General features: G+C 45.5%; 1 protein-coding gene across 1 annotated transcript; it reads right to left on the minus strand.

Annotated features, from left to right (window-relative positions):
• Window positions 1-2498: 2498 nt before the first annotated feature.
• On the minus strand, window positions 2499-19555 carry NSFL1C (NSFL1 cofactor). Its single transcript, XM_037497726.1, has 9 exons — window positions 19380-19555; window positions 16506-16603; window positions 12751-12825; window positions 10114-10279; window positions 9430-9522; window positions 8264-8373; window positions 7744-7881; window positions 4560-4724; window positions 2499-2892 (listed from the first exon to the last, which is right to left on the minus strand). Exons 1-9 carry the CDS (start codon window positions 19482-19484, stop codon window positions 2730-2732), a joined length of 1113 nt encoding a protein of 370 aa, XP_037353623.1. The 5' UTR covers window positions 19485-19555; the 3' UTR covers window positions 2499-2729.
• Between the last annotated feature and the right edge of the window lie 698 nt (window positions 19556-20253).

The raw sequence follows: 20253 nt of genomic DNA on the forward strand, positions 1-20253 counted from the left end.
CAGCCACAGTCCATGACACGGTAGCAAAAATAAAGACCTTTATTTGTCCCCGGGAAACAGAATTCTAACAGTCGTTCTCTCTGAAAATGCTAATGGTTAAGAGCAGCAGGGAACCCACATTTCAGCTGCTCCCCTTAAATGAGCTCAGTCAGTTGGTGGGTGCGGGCATGCTTTGTGTTGTTGGTGGGCAGAGAAAGGGCACTGTTGCTTTGGAGGCTGATGCCATCCAAAGCTGTGACCAGTCCAAAGTCACCCCACACACCTCCTGGGCCATCTCCTGAGGAAGCAACCAGGTGTGCCCCCAACTGTCCCTAAGGGCTTGTTCAGAAAGGGGTGGTATATAAGACCAAATAGACAGTTTTCATGCCTCACAGTGAAGACTGGATTCAACTGAACGCCTCAGGGCATCAGCTTGACAGCTTGTATTTTTCACTCAGCGATGAACTTTGGGTATCTTTCCATAGGGATGTCTCAGGTTTTGTAACATAACCTTGGCCCAGCTCACTTAATGCCAGGAGGTTCCCTTTACTTACTGACCAATTTTGGGCATGATTCACAATGTGCTCTCAGATTCACAAAACGCTGAGAACTGTCCTGAATTCAGAAGTCTCAGAAGCAGTAGCTGTCCAGTACCCTTTTCTTTGAAAACCAAACCAAACCAAACCAAACCAAACCAAACCAAACCAAACCCATGCAGCCTATGTGGGCAAAGAAACCTTTCCATCTGTGCCATCCAGAACAGAAAACTAGGGCTGAAAACATCCTTACTCAGCCTGGATCCAGACCCCTGGCTCTGTGGTTGGCAAACTCCTGATCCTGGGCCAGAACCCCAGCCTTTTAGAACTACAACAATCAAAGTGGCTGCCTTACTCACTTTCCAGGGATGGGTAGGGAGACAGAGAACTTTGTAAACTATCCTAGGTGATGCAGGTTTTAAGTGGTGTTTTTATAATCTTTTCTGATGTGTGCTAATTAACATAAACAGAAACCCTGAAGAGGGGTGGGAGGGGGCTGAGTGCATGGACACAGGGCAGGGCTTGGGGACAGTGTCTGTGTCTGTATACAGGTGCAGTGGGTGAAGACCAGGAGCTGTGGAAGCAGACCTTACCCCTCATCAGCTGTGTGATCTGGACCTTAGGGACTGTGGTGAGGCATAGAAGCACTTCGGACAGCTGAAGTTATTATACAACTTCCTTCAAAGCAACCATTAGAAAGTACAAAACTCCATTGTCCTCATTCTGGGTTTTAATGGTCAAGGTGACAATAATTTACAAAAATTTTCCAGACCCACTTTTCATTTCCATAGTTACCTCCACCTGCCAATACAGCCTGCCAGTTTGGGTCAGAAGCACCAAGCTAAGTCTCCCTCAGGTTGCGTTTGAAACCCAAGCCCTTCCCAGCTGCAGGCAGTACTACTGGTTCCTGGCTCACTGCAGCGGAGGAAGCAGGAGAGAAAGTGACTGGTGATGACTGCTTGGAAAGAAGACTGGGGTGCGCTGTGACTCAAAACCAGGAGATTCTGAGTCAGTATTGATTCTAAGTCCTTGGTTCATTTGGCTAGGGAGGTGGAAAAGCTTGCCTCCAAGACCCCAGTGAGCCTCCTCTCCCACATGTGCACAAGAAGCACACTCTGGAGGGCAGGGTCTTTACCAGGCTGGGACAGTCATATATAAGTTGCTGGAAGAAAGAATTTGACAGGGCAGAATCTGCCGGACGGAATCTGTGAGACAAAATCTGCACCCAAAGCTATGCACTGGCATTATCTTCAAAATTTATGTAGAGCACTCTGCAAATGCTAAGTCAAAGGTGCTTGTAGCTCAGAAGACCCACACCTTCTTCAAACTGGATATGCCGCACATCATTAGTGAACAGTTCAGGGGCATTTTGATTCTGTTTATCTTCCAGGCAAAGATACCCTGACTCTGAATTCATCTGGTTTGACACAGGCTGTTTGTTTCCCAATAAAAAGTGCCCATCTACCTCCGTAGTGCATTCACGTTTCTACACATGGAGTAAAGGAAATCACCAGGGTGAGATCATCTGGTGATGCAGGAGAGCAGAGCTGACATAGGCAGGTGCAGTTACAATCTCAACTGGCCAAAGTCCAGGGAGCCTGAACTTCTCAGGGTTTGAGTGAAAGGAGCAAAGGGACGTTTTATTTTTACCTGAAGAGGTGGTATTTATCTGGATCTGGCCTCACTCTTCAGGGAATGCTTGCTCTGCCTGGTTTTATACCAGTAAGAGATCATTTCTTGTGGGAGCTTGTGGCTGTAAGCTTTTCTCCAAGCGTGCCACTCCCTTCCCCATAAAGGGAGAAATCCTCTACTGGTCACCTTGGCGAGGGTGATACTGGACCAGTAGACGGTGCCATGAGCAATCTTTATGCAGACAGTATGGAAGAAAGGCGTCCCCCCCCACACTCTGGAGATAAATATGGTTTGAAAGCAACGAACCTGCTTCAGTGGGAGAGGTTCCATACAACATGCTGGTGATAGTCCTTCAATTTTTTTGGTTGTTTTTATTTTTTTCTTTAAAGTTCATTGATCGTCACAAAAACCCAGGTAATGCAACTAAGGAGAAAACAAATGTCCAACCGAGATCTAAGAACCCAGAGCTACGGAGGAGACGTGGCACTGGACTGCTGGGTGTGTGGGGGATGCTGGGAGGGGGGTCCCCACGGGGTGGGGGCCGTGGAGACGGAGGCGAGGATGCCCGCCGGGCCTGAGCGGTTATGTTAACCGCTGCACAATGACGGCGTTGAGCAGGTTGGCTTCCTTCAGGGTCTGGCTCTCGTCAGCCAGCTCTTTGTTCGGGAAGGTAGTCATGAGGACAAAGCTGGTGGCAGCCATGGCCGGTCGGGCATCCACGATGAAGAGTCGGATGTCGCTGATCCTGGTGGAATGGGGGTGAGTGCGGAGGTGAGGTGCGCCCTTCTCGGTGTTGACAACCCCCACCCTAAAAAACGGGTGCTTCACATTTCCCTAAGTCCCCTCCCCTGGCCTCAATCTCCACAGGGCAGCCAGAGCTCTCATTTGGAAGCATACTAGATCATGACCTAAAGCCTTCCCAGTTGTTTCCGTTTTCCTTGGGACGAACAGCAGCATCCTTACTGTGGTGCCAAGGCCCACTTTCATACCACCTTTCTTCTCCTTGCTATCTTCCTCCTTTCAGACTACCATGCCAAGCTTTCTGCCCATGTTTGGGTTCCTCTTCCTCTTGCCTATTCCCTTCCTGTAGTCCTAATCAAACCTTGAGCCTCAGCTTGGATGCCCCTGCTCAGAGCAGCCTTCCCCATACTCCTAATCTCTGTTCCCTGGCCTTTTTCTGTGGCACTGAACAAGGGTGCAATCACAGTTCTGGGATGATCTGATTAAGGTCTATCACTTCTGTAGTCTAGGAATTCTACAAAGAGAGAAAATACTATGTCTCATTTGTGTGTCAGAGGAAGCACTTAAACATAAATTAATGAGAAGGACGGCGGCAGGGAGGCAGCTTTGGAGTGCAGGGGTTCCACTTTAGCACTGTGTCCTGAACCTGACGATCACGAGAATGGATCACCCAGGAACAGACAGGCTTCGCCCCTACAGTGCTGAAAAACTATGCAATTCATAATGTGGCACATTTGAGGGCCTGAACATCCACATGCAATGTGAGACTTGTAGCAGACAGAGCCTGCCACCCAGCTAGTAAGCCTGGGGGCGAGCTGTCCACCGCAGGGAGTGAGCAGCGCATGCTAAATGGCCGGAGTTAATGAAATGAAGCTGAGGCAAAGCACTTAACTCTGTGGAGAGGTTAATCCCATAAGCATCTGAAATGTATCTAGTGAACAAGAAATGTTTGAACAAAGCCTCCATATACTCCTGGGGCTTGTTTTACACTTTTATCCTAACCCTGTCCATGCTCAAGGACTGTCAAGTCATTCACTTGGTGCCACATGTGGCTTCTCATTTAGTTGGTCTGTGAATGATGAAATTTAGACACTGCTATTCCAGAGAAAGGATTTGCTAAATATTGTTACTGGCAACAGTTTGCCCCTGCTGACCATTGCACTAAGCCTCAGAGTTTCCCCGCTGTGTGGGAGGCAGAGTTGTTTTGATCCCCCAGATGATTTGGTGTTCTAGAATCCTCAATGGCCAAATCTAGAAGAGACCTTAACAAGGTAGTGGTTTTTTAGAGTTCCCAAAGGGGAGGGAGGGGGAGGAGATGCTGGCACTGTGGGCCCTCTCCCCTCTATCAAGCATAAGTTAAAAACCTATCTTTTCTGCACTTGGGCGTTAGCCAAGACTTCAAAGAGTTTGGTGGTTAAAAACACCCCCGAGGAATCCGACCCTCTGATTAGACACGAGAAACGAGACCCATATGACCCAGGCTGGATAGAGCAATCCTGGTCACACTTCAAGGAAGAGTGGGGACCAGACTTGCAGGCCTTCCCATCCACTGCCTCCTTTGGGAAATGCGCGGGGTGCCTGCTGGTGTTTACAGGAAGAGCAGTTTCCTGCTTCCCACCCATTGGTGGGAGTCTCTGGGAACCCTCCTACAAAAGCTAGGCCAGAAGGTACCTGTGGCTGTGGTTAAATTTCTGCACCAGCCTCCCGCCGTCGGCAAGCCGTATTTGGATGTTTGTGGTTGGCTGTGACTCATCAATTGAGATGGAAGAGCTGGCTTTGGCTTCGTTTTCTGCCTGCTGGGCTGGAGTGCTGGTATTCAACACCTGGGGGGCAGTGCTGAGGAGAGAGGATTCTATCAGGACACGAAGAGAAATAAAAGTCCCTAGCAGGAAGGAAATCCCATTTCAGTGTCTAGTTCTGCTGATACAAGGAGTGACCCAGTGAGTATTGCTGCCTTCATGGAACTTACAGGCCCAGCAGTATGCGCCTCAAACCCTGAGCTACTGCCAGCCCCCTCATTCCTGAGTAACCTTGGACAAATTTCTCAAGCCACTCTTCCTTGGGGTCGTCCCCTGAACAACAGCTTGAAGGGAGGAAAGCAACACGCATGACGGTCTGGGGTGGAAAACCTAGATCTGAGACTGGAGGACGCAACAGGAGTTTTAGCTCCAAAGAGAAAGGCTCAGGCAGAAGGAGAAAGGGCACTCAGCCTGCAGCTGAGGCAGGCCTGACAGTGCTGATTACTGGGGGATATAAGCGAGGAGTCCAAACTCTTCGCTTGTGATGGAATTTCCAGGGCTGCATTCTCTAGTGCAACCTCTTCCGTATGTACTTCATACTCATGTATAAACTATCACAAAAGGTCCAAGATTTCCCAAAGGGGCATGGTAGGGATAAATTACTCACTAACAATGACACAGCCTCCGTGGAAGTGTTTAGAGCTTGGATCTTAAAATCAATCAGTACCTACTAACTACTGTGAAGGTAGGCGAATTACTTATGCTCCCTTAGCTTCAACAAAGATAGTAACAGAATCTTTAACAAGGGTTAAGTTTACCTCGTCTTGCTCTATTTTTGTGAGGATTAAAAAGGGGGAAATCATATAAAGCACCCAGGGTGGCTAATAGACACAAAATGCACACAGAACTCCAACGCTCCATCATCATTTGGAGATTTACATCTCTCTGCTGTAAGCCACCCAGGCATCTTGTTTGTAGGCTGAGATGCCCTGGCTGACACCTTTGCAGAGGAAAGAGAGATGAGAGCTTGCTGGCTTCCCCAAACCGCTAATTAGTTCACTTCTACACCTCTCTTTTCCTACTGACCACACCTAAAAAGGGCAGGTACAACAAATCCAACTGGAAGTGCTTTCCAAGCGGAAACCTGGAGCTATCTCTGGGAAGGCTTCAGAATGCCACATATTATACCACCAGCAGCAGCACAAGCCACATGCATATTAAGTGAGATGAGAGAACATGCAGTTAAGGCAAATGTATTCGACCTCCACATCCCTTTCCATGTTCCGCTTGCGAACCTCCTGCAGGTCGGGCACTTGATGGGCCCCAGTGTGTGAAATAATGTCCCAAAGCATATATCTAGCCAACAAGTCCTGAAGAGAGAACTTCTTTTTGGTGAATGAAAAATATGGGCTTAGAGAATTGCAAAGTGGAGCTCAGAAGAGAGACTACTGGCTATGCTATGCGAGCAATGAGAGGAGATCTATGCGTCACAGCATGTGGGATAAGCCACACCACCACAGGCCTCAAGAGATGCTTGGAAATAGTGAAATTTAAAAATTATACTGTAGGGCCTCCCTAGTGGCGCAAGGGTAAAAGACTCAGCACTATCAAGCTATTGCCAGCCACTGTGGCAGGAGTTCGATCTCTGGCTAGGGAGCTAACCCACATGGCGCAGCAGACCTCTCCTGTCTCACCTGCTGCTCCCCTTAGCAGTGTATTTCAGTGGATCCACCTGTTCTGCTCCCCACTCGGTCTCTGGTAAATCCTCTCCCCTGCCCCCCCCACACCGCTAGTCTATATCCTACTTCTTGTATGCATAAATAAAAATAAAATCTTAAAAATAAATAAAATTACACAGTAAATGCTTAAGATCTACTATTTTCATTAGTTCTATGGGCAATAGGCCAAGTTTAATTAGACTGTAGGCAGCTTATTCTTTAATTATTTATAACAAATTCAAGTGTAGAACAGGTATTCACTGAAGCTATTGTGTTGATCAGAAAGAGAACTCAGCATGGCCTCAGAGAGTCATTATAACCCTCCCTTGGAGGGCATTACCTCTACTTTACAGGTAAAAAAACAGAAGCTCCTATTGTAGAGCTATTTTAAATTTTTACAAAAGTTATGCAATGTATAAGTTTTCTCCCTTGATATTCTGTGCAGTCAGTCCTATTAGTCAGAACTTTGTCAAGTTTTACACTGGAAATGCTTTTTCATACTTCTCCCTTGGTCCCAGACAACCCACTTATGAGCTGTGGCCCTCAGCAAGTTATTGAGCATCTTCACTTCTCAATTTCCTTTTCTATAAAATAGAAATACTGGCCCCATCACCACTGTAATATGTTAGGGTAGGGAGTCCACCAAATGGAAGTCACTGTTTCTAAGGAAGCCAGTGTGATACTGGAGAAATAGCACAAGACACACCATCTGGTCCCAGCTCCACTGATGACCTAAACAAGAGGTGTGATCTTGAGGAAGTTCCCAGGGCTCAGAGTCTCCAGGTGTAACAACACAAGGACTGATGGGTTGTGAGAATTAGAGATGACAAGTGCAGAAAGCTTAACACATGCTAGATATTTAGCAAGTCCTCCACACAAGGAGGCAACAAATGTTTTTGGCATTTTTCCCAGCATAGCCTCTTGCACAGAGCTGGTGCTCAGCATTTGAGAGTCAAAAGAATGGCAGATGTGTTGCTTCTAATTACTTTTCTTACACACGCTAAAAATAAGGTGAGTTGGGGAAGCATGAAGAACAAGGTGTACATTTATGGAGAGCCCATTCTCGAGCTGGGTCTCTGTGTCCTGCACCTTGTATGTATTCATTCTTCCCTGTCTCACAATAGTTCATGAGGTGATGAGTCATCACTTCCACTATTGATGAGAAAACTTAGGGATGAAGCATCTTGTCTCAAATCCATGTGAGAACATCTAGGATGCAATACAGTATGATGAGTAAGAATGGGGACGGTTAATACCAAAGCCCATGTTTTCCATACTCTTTCTCCAATAAAAATGAAACCTGAAGTACTATGAACAATACAGAGCTATGCAAAGTGAGTGACTAGGGTCTGCTGCAGTGACTATCTCCCGCCCCGTTCTGCTCCTTCTCCGCCTCACCTGCCCAGTTTCTGACCCTCGCCAGTGAAGGCTTTGAAGGCTCCCTTGGGCTTCACAAAGTCCTCATCCCGATGGTCCTCCATGTCCAAGTTCACTTGCCCACCATGGGCTAATCTCCGTAGCTCTGCTGGCACCTCCCTGTGGGAGAAAGGCAATGCTGGGTATAAACAGAGCAGGATGGAAACGACAGGTGCAAGGGGAGAAGAAACTTCTCAGCTTGAATTGTGAAAATTGCTGCGTCTTTACAGAGAACCAGATACTCTAGTGGCTACCTGTATGCCTCTCTCTTCTCTTGTCTGTGTAAATTCACGGCAGAAAGCTTTATTTTATTTGGTCACTTGGTTCTGCCATGGGCCCACACAAATGAACACACAAGGTCTAAGCAGCAGGTCTGTGAATCTGTATCTCAACCTGCACTAATTTTAATCTTTTCTACATTTCTAATAAATATTCAGATCAGTTTCTTTCCCATCTGCCATCTCACTCATGGATATGAACCCTAGAGGGTTTTTCTACTTACCCTCTACGGATAGACTCCAGAAACTGGGCATTGGCTGGGTCTTGGTAGCTTCTGAGTTCACCATTGTCCAGGCTGAATCCACTCTTCCAGAGCTTCAACACTACATGGACCTGTGACAATAGGGAGTAAGCAGTCCAAATACTGTCAGGAAGCTGGCAGGCCCACCAATGTGAACCTGCAAATTAGTAGGTTTTCACTTTTTACTATGCCATTATTAAAACACAGACACATGCATGTATCAGGAAGTCAATCGATAAATAATCAAACAAGTATTAAAATAATATGGCACAGATTAAATGCATGAGCTTTGATAAAAGTCTGCATTTGACTCTGCCACTCACTAGCTAAGTGGCTGTGAGCAAGTGACTCAATAGAGATATGGCTCCCCTATGGTTTGCCAGCATGCTTGGCATACAGGTCATGCTCAACTAAGCTATCACGGCAAATCTACTCATAGACTATTGGGCAGTCATTAAAAATGGTAGCTACAATTTGTTAAAAACTCTTTACACGTATTTATAGGAAAGGGTTTAAGAGGTTAAAAACCAATGTACTAGTAGCTGCTGCTTCTGGTGGATAGGACTTTTATTTTCTCCTTGCTTAACTATTTTGGACTAAAAACCAAAATAATTAAAAACAAATGGTCACAAATAGTATTTGTGATCACAAATGGTATTTGAAAAATGTCTATGGCATAATATTAAAGGGTAAAAAACCCTCAAAACTGCATATATAATATTTCATTTATTATGGGGGGGGGGGACCCTGTGCATGGGGAGGAAAAGGACTAGACAATAGTAGCACAATTTTTAAAAAGCTGTATTTCATGCCTTCAGCGGTCTGAAGCTCAAGTCCTGTAGCCATGCCCCTACCATCAGAGAACTCTGGTTACACTGTCCCTCTGCCTGAGATATCCACGGTGCCCTCAGAAAATGTGTTCATTTATCTACCTTCCCTATTTCCTCCTCATGAGGCCCCACTCCCCCAACAATTTCCTTCGAGCTGCCTTTATTTCTCATAAGCCTCTCAGCTCATGGACAATAGCAAGATCACTGCCTCTAGTGGCTTTGCTTTCAGAAGCTTTTGGTTCATGCCCAACATGTGACCTATCCCTTCTGAAAAATGGCAGAACAGTCTACTTCCTCAAGAAAGGGAGATGCACTCACGTCTTGGCCAGAATGCCGCCTCCTTTCTCCTGCCACATAGGCAGATTCTTCTTCTGGTGCTGCCCCAAGGCGGTAGCCACCACCTGCAAAGGGCTATAAAAGACACACTCATAAACACCTGAGGGGTACCCATGGTGGTGGGGTTACTCAGATATAATGAGTATCTCAAGTTTGTTAATTAGACACTTTCTCTGGGCATCAAACTCAGAGCTAGAGAGCCAGGCAGTATGGGAAATGAACTAAGCGGCTAGGACTGGGGTGAGAATAGAAGGCAAAGTACTGCCTGACTACATAGCTGCTACAAGCTCTAGTTAATCATGGCCTTGTCAGAATCTGGGGCAGAAAACACTAAAGACTTTTTGATTTTCTGAAAGACAGAAATTCAGATTTTATGTAAAGTAGGTGGCTATTAATTCAATAAAATCAAAATAAAGCAAAAGAATTAAGTCAAATTGGACAGGCTAAACAAACAGGTTTATATCCAGATCATAATACACAGGTTCGAAAACTTTTCCCCAAATCTTGATTTCATGTTAAAGGGCGGGAGACACTGCACTCCTCTTCTGCACAGGACAGCGAGTGAGCAAACAAAAACAAAGTCAGCCACCATGGGGTGAGGGAGGCATGGATTCCGCCTTTGGAACCTTAGTCCTGTGGGCACAGAAAATAAACTCCAATGCTCACTCTTGGTTTACTGGTCTCTCCAGGGCTCTTGGTCACTCGCTCCACAGCTACGGCTCCATGCTCCTTGGCACCTTTAAAGAGATCATCCACCAGCTCGTTGGGACTTTTCTTCCTGGGAGGGCCAACAATCTGCTGTCCACTTCGCTCTGAGCCCCCGGCATAAAACCTGTGCAGAAAATACACGTCTAACACCAAATGCACTTAGACAACATGAAGAGAGCACGCGCAGGGCTTTAGCCCAGGGGCTGGGCACATAGAGGCGAAGGATACAATGCCTGTGTTTAAGGAACTTACTGCCTAGAGGGACACATGTAAAGAGGCAGGCATAACATAGTATGAGTAGCAATAAAAGTTAAGTGGTGCTCTAGACACACTGAGGTGGGGGGATGGCAAAGGCTTCCTAGAAAGGGGTCTTTTGGACTGAGTCTTGAAGATGAGGGCAAGCTTTAACAGGTAAAGAAAGCAAGAAAGTGCATTCCAGGCATGCATGACAGCACATCAACTCTGCAGAGTCCCAACTGGGAAGTATACATCTGGTGGCCTCTCCAGGAGACAGCACGTATGGTCAGAAGCAGCTACCACTAGCAGCTCTGAGTTAATGGTGGCAATGGTGTGGTTAGTACAAGCAGCTAGGCTCCAGTGTTGGCTCTGCTGCTGAGTGACCCATGGCAAGCCAGTGCATTGCCTTAAACCTCACTTTGCTTGACTTGAAATGGGAGGGATCACATGCCCTACCTACCTGCTCCTTAAGTCAGGTCGTGAGGTTCAAATCAGCGGATGTATGCAAAAGAACAAGCAAAGAGTAATGCACACATGTGAGGTGGTGTGATACAGCACTGAGAGTTCACCCAAGCCTCACTTTACCTCACTGTTTGTGTCAGCTATACCAGGGACACTGAGGAGAGGGTACTGGAGAAGGTCAGGGAAGTTCAAACACAAGCCCAGGATACCCATAGCAGGTTTTGTAAAGGGTCAGGAATGACTGACTGAGATTCAGTTGGCACTTTTTTACCTGGGCTGAAAACCAGTAGTCACATAACCTGACTACCTGCCTCCTCATCACCCCTATTCACAGGCAAGACAATGGCACTCCCCAGGTAGGGAGAATTGAGAATCTATAATGTTAGTCTTAGCCTTCAATTTCCTGACATTCCCCAGAGAATGTGAGCCAAGGCCATGGGCCTTGGTGAGGAAAACAGCACCAGTGCCATTTCAGGTCTGAAATGCTAAGAGACAAAGGAAGTAAGAGGGAGAGAAATAAAGGAGAGGGAGGAGGAGATCTATTAGGAGCTGGGCATTCACGTACTTCTTGTTAATGCCTCTTACTCAAAAAGCGTAAAACCCTGAAATTAACATTTATTCCTGAGCCTTGAATGTATCTAAAAAGAAGGATCTGAGGTGTACAAAGGTCACTATGTGGATGAAAGCAGAAAACAGAACACAAGTAATTTCTCAGTCTACTTCCCAAAGCGTGACCATGAATAGGAAATTGCCTTTTCAAAATGCTTATTATACAATAATCCTTAGGAATGTTTGACAACTAAGGCAGATTCCTTGGAGAATAAGACCCAAGAAGGTCAGCTATAGTTAGTTTGTTCTTATTCATTCTAAGTAGATGAACTTCTGCTCAATGGATTATAAGATCTTTAACAAAGGGGTCTCAAAGCCTCAAACAAGGAGCATGTAATCAAATGCCTTAAAAATATTCTGGCCCTTGACCCTGCATTTTAAATTCTAGAAACTATTTTAAGAAAATAATCTGAAATGTAGACAAAGATTAATACACAAATTTGTTCACAGCACTGATACTTATTTACAGTGGAAAAAAAAGCAGGAAATAATCTTACTGCTGAAATTCTGTCTGATGGGGGATTATTATAGTCACTAGTAATGCTTCTGAACAATTTTAATGATATGGAGAAAGTGTTTAAGATGTAGCATTAAACTAATAAAAACTGAAACAAAATTATCTGACCATCATTATGTAAAATATGATGTAAAACAAAGTATATTTATGTACAGAACAAAGACTAAATGAAAATATGCAAAAATATTAACCATACTTACCACAAGGTAGATGAGTATTATACTTTAATACACTATTCTGTATTTACTACCATAAACACTAGCTTTATTATAACATTCCTTAAAGTTAGAAACAAATAGTAAGTGTATGTGTATTGGTGAATATGTATTTTGCTCTGCTTTTTCATCTATTAATAAGGTGATATAGAGCTATTTTAATTAAAAAGAAAAAGCTGGAAAGAAATACATCCAAATACTGAAACCTGGTTACCTCTGGGATGTGGTATTATGAAAGACTTTTTCTTATCTATTTCTTTCCCGTGCCCTAATATTCTTGAAAAAATAGTCTTTTAATAACTAAAAACCTAAACCAAACCCAGAATACCAGCAAAAAATAAAAAAATAAAATAAAATATAAAAGGTGAGGGGAGAGGAACCATTTCAGAGAAAGAATGGCAAATAGCATCTACAGTATAATCCGTCCAGACCAGCCCACAGGAGTAATGATGAATGCTAACTGTGCGTGTTTAATCCTGGATGGCTGACATGTTACTATGATTTACACATTGTGATGGACTTTTTTGTGGACTCTGTCCCCCATCAAAGACTCACCTCTGACCCTCCTCTTCCTCCTCATCCTCGTCTTGGTCATGAATAAGGTCTCTAAAGGATGTCACCCTATTATCACTGGAGACACAAAAAGGAACAAAATGATCTCAGGGGGAGTTAAGAAAGGTAACCTCCATCATCAGTGGCTAAGGAGTTGACGACACCAGGGTTATTGTTTTGGCGAGGCAGGAGAAGATCTATGTGGAAGAGGGCTTATTTCTCTAAGTTCATATGCAAAACAATGTGGCATTTGTTTCTTCAAGATCACACAGGTTTGAGAATTTTAAAGCACTATTATGAAATAGATGGTGATAAGTTTAAGTTCAAGTTCCCCTTGGGAGGAGGGGGAATGGGAAGGGGCCTGTAGTACTACTTTAAAAATTTATTACTGGAAAGCTACTTTCATCACTTAATTTTTAAATACTGAGGGAATGCCTATGCGCCAGGCACTGAACCGGAAGCTAGGTTTCTATAAAGACGACCAGACAGTCCTCCTCCTAGACTTGCAGGCTAGGACCATTTCAGCCAGGAAACAACCCATTAAACACGACGCAATGGGGGCTGTGACAGAGGGAAGCACACAGCCTTCCGCTCTGAGTGGGGTGGAGATGAGGGGATATCAAGAAAACTTCCCAGAATGCAACATTTGGAGTGAGCACTGAAGAACCGGTGGATGGCCAGTCTGTTCCAAAGAGGAAGGTGGGGCTACGGGAAAGAGGAACAGCAGGGCGTTATAGGAAAGCAGCATATACAAATCCAGAGACCTGACATTAGACATGGAGGGGGACGAGTAGTCAAGGAGAAATGAAATGAGTATGTGGGCAAGGAGGCTTCTAATTCTGTTATAGGTTAGTCAAGAAAAAGTACTCATCAGTGTTTAGGCAAATAAGTAGAGCTGCGCACGTGTGTGCAGAGGGCACATTAAAAATGGGTGTGAGAAAGGCTAATGCCTCGCTGCCCCTTCTCCCTAGTTTAGACCTGTTCTCAAGGAACCTTAGTTTTTCAAGGATTATGAAACATATTTTACAAAAACATTTTCTACATTTCCTTTCTTTAATATGGGAGGAAGAGGGAACTACAGCTTTACTTAAGCTAGACAGAAAGGAAGGAATTGTTTACTAGGAAGGAAGCCACAGTTTAGTTATGAAGAAACATTTATTTCAAGGAGACAATCAGGGAACAGAACAGGCTTTGAGATTCTATGAGCTAAAAATGGGAGATCAAAGACCAATCGATGCAGCAAATCCATTTCCTGCTAGACTCCTGGGCATTCCTCAGTGCCTATAAGATATAGTTCAAAAGGGTCTCAACGTTAAGATCTGTGCCAGTGTCTTGAAAGGCTAATTCCACTCATTAATCTTCCCGGAGGAGTTTCCCACAGATGCTCAGCCTAACATCTATGGGGGAAAACATCCTCTTTTGTGGGCTAAATGCCTTCAAATACACACATGGACACTTGCTTGAACAAATCGTATACTCTGACTACAGGTTTGATTCTTTCCCTTTAAGTTCTTACACTTAGACCCTGACAGTATCTGACACAGACTCTGGTGTCCACATACTCAGTTTGACCCCAACTCTGCCTCCCATCTTGGGATGTTGGGCATGCTAAGGAAGTTCTCTAAGACTTTTCTAATGTGTAAATGAAGACAGTCACAGTGTCAACCTCACAGTGCTTTGTGAACAGCAGGAGTACCAACACATGTAAAGCCCATTGCATGGTGCAGTACATTTCAAGTACTACACCGGAGCAGTGATTGCCCAAGTTCAGTCCTCAGACCAAGAGTATTCATACTGCCGGTGAAACTGTGGGAAACACAAAGCCTTATGTCCTACTGCAGATCTCTTGGATCACACACTTTAGGGAGTGCCTAGCAATCTGGTTTTAAGGAGCTGTCTAAATATTTCTCACACACACTCAAGCTGGGAACCACTGCCTCTGGAGTAATGATCTGAGAGTTACCTTATGGCTTGGTTGTCCCAGGGACATTACCAATTCAAGAATTCTTTATATTGTGGTTTCCACAAATAAGCAAACTGTCTCAAATCTCAAATTTTCAGCATAAAAAATTCCATCTCCTAGGCGATCCTGCAACCCTGAAGTGGCACAAAAGTCCTCATGTCAGAAAACACTTTCTGCAGCAACAGAAATGCTGTATCTGCACTGTCTAGTATGGAACCTGCCAGTCACATGTGGCTACTATCATCTGAAAAGTGGTTAGTGTGAATACCTGAATGCTTGGTCTACTTAATTTTAATTGAAAGAGCCACACGAGGCCAGTGGTTACCATACTTAATTGTATAGTTTTAGGGACTCAGACAGTAGCAGTTCCTGAAATTTTAAAAAGTATGCTTGTACTGATGAAAAATGAAAAACAATAAAGGGGGTGGAGGGGAAATTAACCTCTACCTCTTGTTTGATCCTGTAAGTGGACAGGTGGAAGCTGCAGGAGAAGGACGTAGCATGTGGCAGAAACAGCTTTGATTACGACATACCAGCTTTTCATTTGCCATAATAGCACCTGTGAGTTACTCAACCTATCTAAGACTCAGCAACCAGACCTGGAAAATGATGAGCACCCTACCTATTTCCAAAGCTGCTGAAGTGTAGAAAGAGAACAGTGGTGTCTAGCAGAGCTACACAGATGGTCAGTGCTCTTAAAATATTAGTCCTCCCACTTCCAGGAATTTACAATTCACTTAAGGGATAAAATTAAGTCAAATATCAAAAGAGTCCAAGAGAAACAATAGTGCATGGTTATGGCTACAGAGTGAATGAACTGTAGTTGTGACTGGAGTCTTGAGGAACAGGATTGTGGTGTACTGTCTAGATAGGGGTTGGAGGTAAAATGCTCAACAAAGAAAGTAGGGCTGGAGCTACACCTGGACGGATGGATGGGATGTGGATAGGCAGAAAGTGAGAGAGCAGGAATGTCCTGGCAGGTGAGAGGCTCAGACAAAAGCAGGAAAACTAGATAAAGAAGAACTGAGACAAATCTGTTTGGTTAGAACAAAGACTTAAATGAGGAAAAGGGGGTGAGACTGGGATGCTTAGTTCAGGGTGACCTAGGAACACCTTGTTCACAAGGAGAGGCAGATATTACATTGTTCTGGCTGAGCCTTTCTAAACTCATTTATAGTATCTCTGTATCATTTTACTTTATCTTCTATTTTTCTAAAGATTTAGTTTTATTTATTTACGCATATAAGAACTGGGGTATAGGCTGGGCGGGAGTGTGTGTGTGTGTGTGTGTGTGTGTGTGTGTGTGTGTGTGAGAGAGAGAGAGAGAGAGAGAGAAAGAGAGAGAGAGAGGATTCACCAGAGACAGAGTGGGGAGCAGAACAGGTGGATCTATTGAACTGCACTGCTAAGGGGAGCAGTGGGGGAGATAGCAGAGGTCTGCTGCACTATGTGGGTTAACTCCCTGGCTGGGGATTGAAACCCCTACGCCACCAGGGAGGCCCTAGTGAGTGGTTTTACTTTAAAAACTTTCAGAGTTAAAAAGTCATTCCTTACGGTTCATAAATAAAGACCCTTAAATATCTTAAAAGTAGGTTCTGTGGTTCCCTCAAGATTAGACCACAAACTAAGGAAAGAAACCAGTCTTACAAGGACCTACTGCCCACCAGTCAGTCTTTCACATGCGAACCCACTAGTCCATATCCCCAGGTCTGAACCCTCTGTCAAATAAGGAATCAATTCCTCATCACTTCTGGAAGCACATCCATGCAGCAATAAAAGTGAAGTTGGTTCTTACCTGGGGGCTGTGCCTCTAGACACTGAGCTGGGGGTTGCCTGTGAAATGGTCACAATATCTTCGTCTCCTCCATCCTCATAAAAGCTTGCCAGGGCAATCTGTAACACAGAGGTTGTAACGTTGCATCCTTTAATAGGCCTTCACTGAATATATATCTCCTTCGAACACAGAGGCACAAAGATATGGCCCACAGTTATAAGGCAGTCTATATTTACGGGCTATAGAAAACTGACCAACAGTCACAACTGTATGTCTTCATATTGCGTGAAACAAATTCCACCTACTAAATGGAAAAGGAGGAGGTTGGGATGGAGACAGTCCTCATGCTTATTGTATTAAGAAATGTGTTCTACACCTGCACCCCTATGTTTATAGCAGCACTGTTTACAATAGCTAAGCTTTGGAAACAACCCAAATGCCCAAAAATAGATGACTGGATCAAGAAGATGTGGTACATATATACCATGGAATATTACTCAGCATTCAAAAAAGATAAACACATGCAATTTGCAGCAACATGGATGGCGCTGGAAGGGATCATGCTCAGGGAAATAAGCCAAAAAGAAAAAGAAAAATACCGGATGGTCTCACTCATAGCAGGAATCTAGAAAACTTAAATAAGGGACCAGGAAAATGAATAACTATAAGAAAGTGAAAATCAAAATCAACAAAAAACTATGAACCAGAGACACTTTTTGGGGGGTGAGGGGCGGGAGGGGAGGGATTGGGGTCAGAATGGGGGGGCTGCAATTGTATGGGGAATATAAAAATGAAATTTATTATTAAAAAAAATAAAAATAATAAGCACAAAAAAAAAAAAATAAAAGGCAAAGGCTAACATGAAAAAAAAAAAAAAAAGAAATGTGTTCTAGTAAAAGCAATATACATTTGAGTATTTTATCATGTATCACATTGTCCTAAACGTAACTACATATGTTAACCCATTAAATCTTCAAAAAACGCTACGTAATAAATACAATTATTATCTTATTTTATAGTTGATACAGAAGCACTGAGAAGTTGAGAAAACAGCCCCAGGTTACACAACTGTTAAGGGGTGTCAGGCTTGATACCAGGCCTCTGTGCAGGCCATCTCAGCTCTGATGTGACAACCAGAAGCCAGAAACTGGGAGGTCAGTCCAGACTGCCACTTTTGCTTGCTCTCTGAGGCCCAATTTCCTAGTCTGTAATAGGGATATAACACCCACCAACCCTGCACAGCAGGAGAGAGGATCTACTAACATTTATGCACAGTCATGTAGCTCTATATATACCAAAGGAATACAGGAGTGCTTTGTGATCAACTTAATGTAGATATTTACCGATCATTTACTTTGCACAAAGAAATAAGAAAGAACACTGAGGACTACAGAGACTCCTGTCTTCAAGGTCACCAGCCTTATGATTTTTTGTAGGACCAACTGGTCTGCTTGGACTAGTGTGCCTTCCTGAAACATAACCAGTCACCTAGAGGTAGTGAGCTTTTACAAACATATCAGGTCTGCTAAGGAGGCATGTGTAGTCACAGGACACCCACTGAGCTAGCACTGAGGGGCCTACATTCAAGCCTTGGCCCTGCCAGGCAAATCACATCACATATAAGAATCTGTTTCCCCCTCTACAGTGGGAGGAAACTGGGGCTGATGATCTGCAAACTGTTAACACTGTGAACTTTTAGGTTTTTCACACAGAAGCTGTGTTTTGCATTTCTGCCCAGCATAGGGGATTAACACCATGGGTCTTTTTATTTTGGAAAATAATTCAAATGGTGGAGTCAGCAGACTCAGTTCAAGTCCCAATCTCACTGTGGCTGTGTGACCTTGGGCATAGCCTCATCTTTACAATGAGGTCAGGTTTATTTACCTCACACTGTTGCTAGCAATAAACAAATCATCATACATAAAGTGCCTGGCCTGTGGAGGTTCAGAGCTTGGGCTCTGGAATCAGGCAGAATTCAAAATCTGTCTCTTCCATTTGATTGCCAGTGAAGCTTTGAGCAAGTCACTCAACCTCCCTAAACCTCAAGCAGCAAAATTCAAAGGTCAAATGACTTGAGTATTAGAACTGTCAGAATAGCACCTAGCTCCTGGTAGATACTTAATAAATATTAACCATGGTCACCTACTTAAGATGAAGTCTCGCCCATCAGACTTCTCTCTACAATTGGAATTCTCTCTACAATTAATTACTGAGTGGCTATTGGTGACAGGCATTTTCTACGCACTGGAGACAACAGTTTACAAAAACCCTGTCTCATATAGCTTATCTTAATGCCCACTTAATTAACACTTACTTAACGAACCCTGTAAGACGTGCAAGTGAACTAGTTTATGATAAACTCCACTACACCTCCATTTTACACGAGTTTAACCAAGACATATGAAGAGGCTCCAACCTTGCGCTCCCACCCCAGCGGTGGTTTCTCCAGCAATCAGGCAGGAGGGGACAGGAGGGGGCGTGGGCCAATTCCCAGGCCCGGCTTCACCCTCCTCCAGACGCCGGGCTTGCTCTAGTCAGAGCTGGTCATTCTCGCCCGTCCGGGCCGCAGACGAGACTCGGCGCCTCAGCCACGCCCCCAGGCTCGCCTGCTCCACGCGGGCTGCGGCAGTGCCCAAAGTATCGCTGACCCCGCGAGCGAGCGAGGCAGACGGGGAAAGCGAGGCCGGGCAGGCATGGGCCGGGGCTGCCCCGCGTTCTCCCATGCCCGAGTCGGGCTGGCGACGCCTGGCAAGCGGCCTCAGGACCCTCTGAGGCCTGACTCGGGCCTCGGCCGGCGGGATGACTGTGCGCTTCGGATATCACGGGCTTGATGCACCAGGCGCCCGTGCCCCGCAGCCTCCGGCCCGCCCGACCCCGCCCGCCTCGCGGCGCTACCTGTAGGTCCCAGCCGGCCGATTCGAGGAAGAAGCGGGCCCGGTCCTCCTCGGCGCCCGTCACAGCCACGAACTCCCTCAGTGCGTCCTGTCGCTCCGCCGCCATCTTCGGCCCGTGCACCGCTCAAACCGCTCCGGCCGCCCCCGCACAGCCTCAGTCCCGCAGCCTCGTTCCGCCGGCCTGTGGACCAGCCCCGCCGAGCGTAGCCCGCCCGCAGGCCCCGCCCCTCGGGGTGCCTCACGCAAAGCCTTCCGTGCGAGAAACTCTCCGCGCCCTCTGGAGGCGGCGGCGAGGACCCGCAGCCTAACGGCGGGGGGGGGGCCGTAGGTACTTGGGAGGTGGGGTGGCTCTTCCGTAAACATGCGGGGTCATTCCCATTTACTTCATCGGCTCATCTCATGTCATTGATCTACTCGTTCGTTCATTCACTTGTTCAATCATTTACTGAATGTTATCAAGGGCGAGGTGCTCTTCCAGGGCCTGGAAATGGATAATGTGCACAACAAAGCCCCGTCCTCTTGTTGCTCATATTCTAAGCAACAAAACCAGACTTTGAACAAATCTCTTTTCTTTCCCAACCCTTCCATGCCTTTGCCTCTTACTCCAAAGTGTCATGACCTGCGAGACCCGTGGGAAATACACCAGCCCCTCCATGTCAGCTCCTGGGCTTCCCACTAGCTTCCTTGGCTCTGGGAGCACTAAGCCGCCCCCGCCGTCCCAACCCCACCCTGTGCTGTTCCAGGAAAGTGTCAGGCATGCATTTGCATCAGAGCCATGTCATTTGCTCCCTCTCTTTCCCTCACTGGGGGTCAAGGTGCTCCCTCACTTTTCTTCAGGTGTCTGCTGACACAACCCTGTCTTTTAGGTCCACAGG

The sequence above is a fragment of the Talpa occidentalis genome, unplaced genomic scaffold (assembly GCF_014898055.3).
Source record: "Talpa occidentalis isolate TD23 unplaced genomic scaffold, MPIMG_talOcc4v2.1 talOcc4.10, whole genome shotgun sequence".
Taxonomy (NCBI): domain Eukaryota; kingdom Metazoa; phylum Chordata; class Mammalia; order Eulipotyphla; family Talpidae; genus Talpa; species Talpa occidentalis.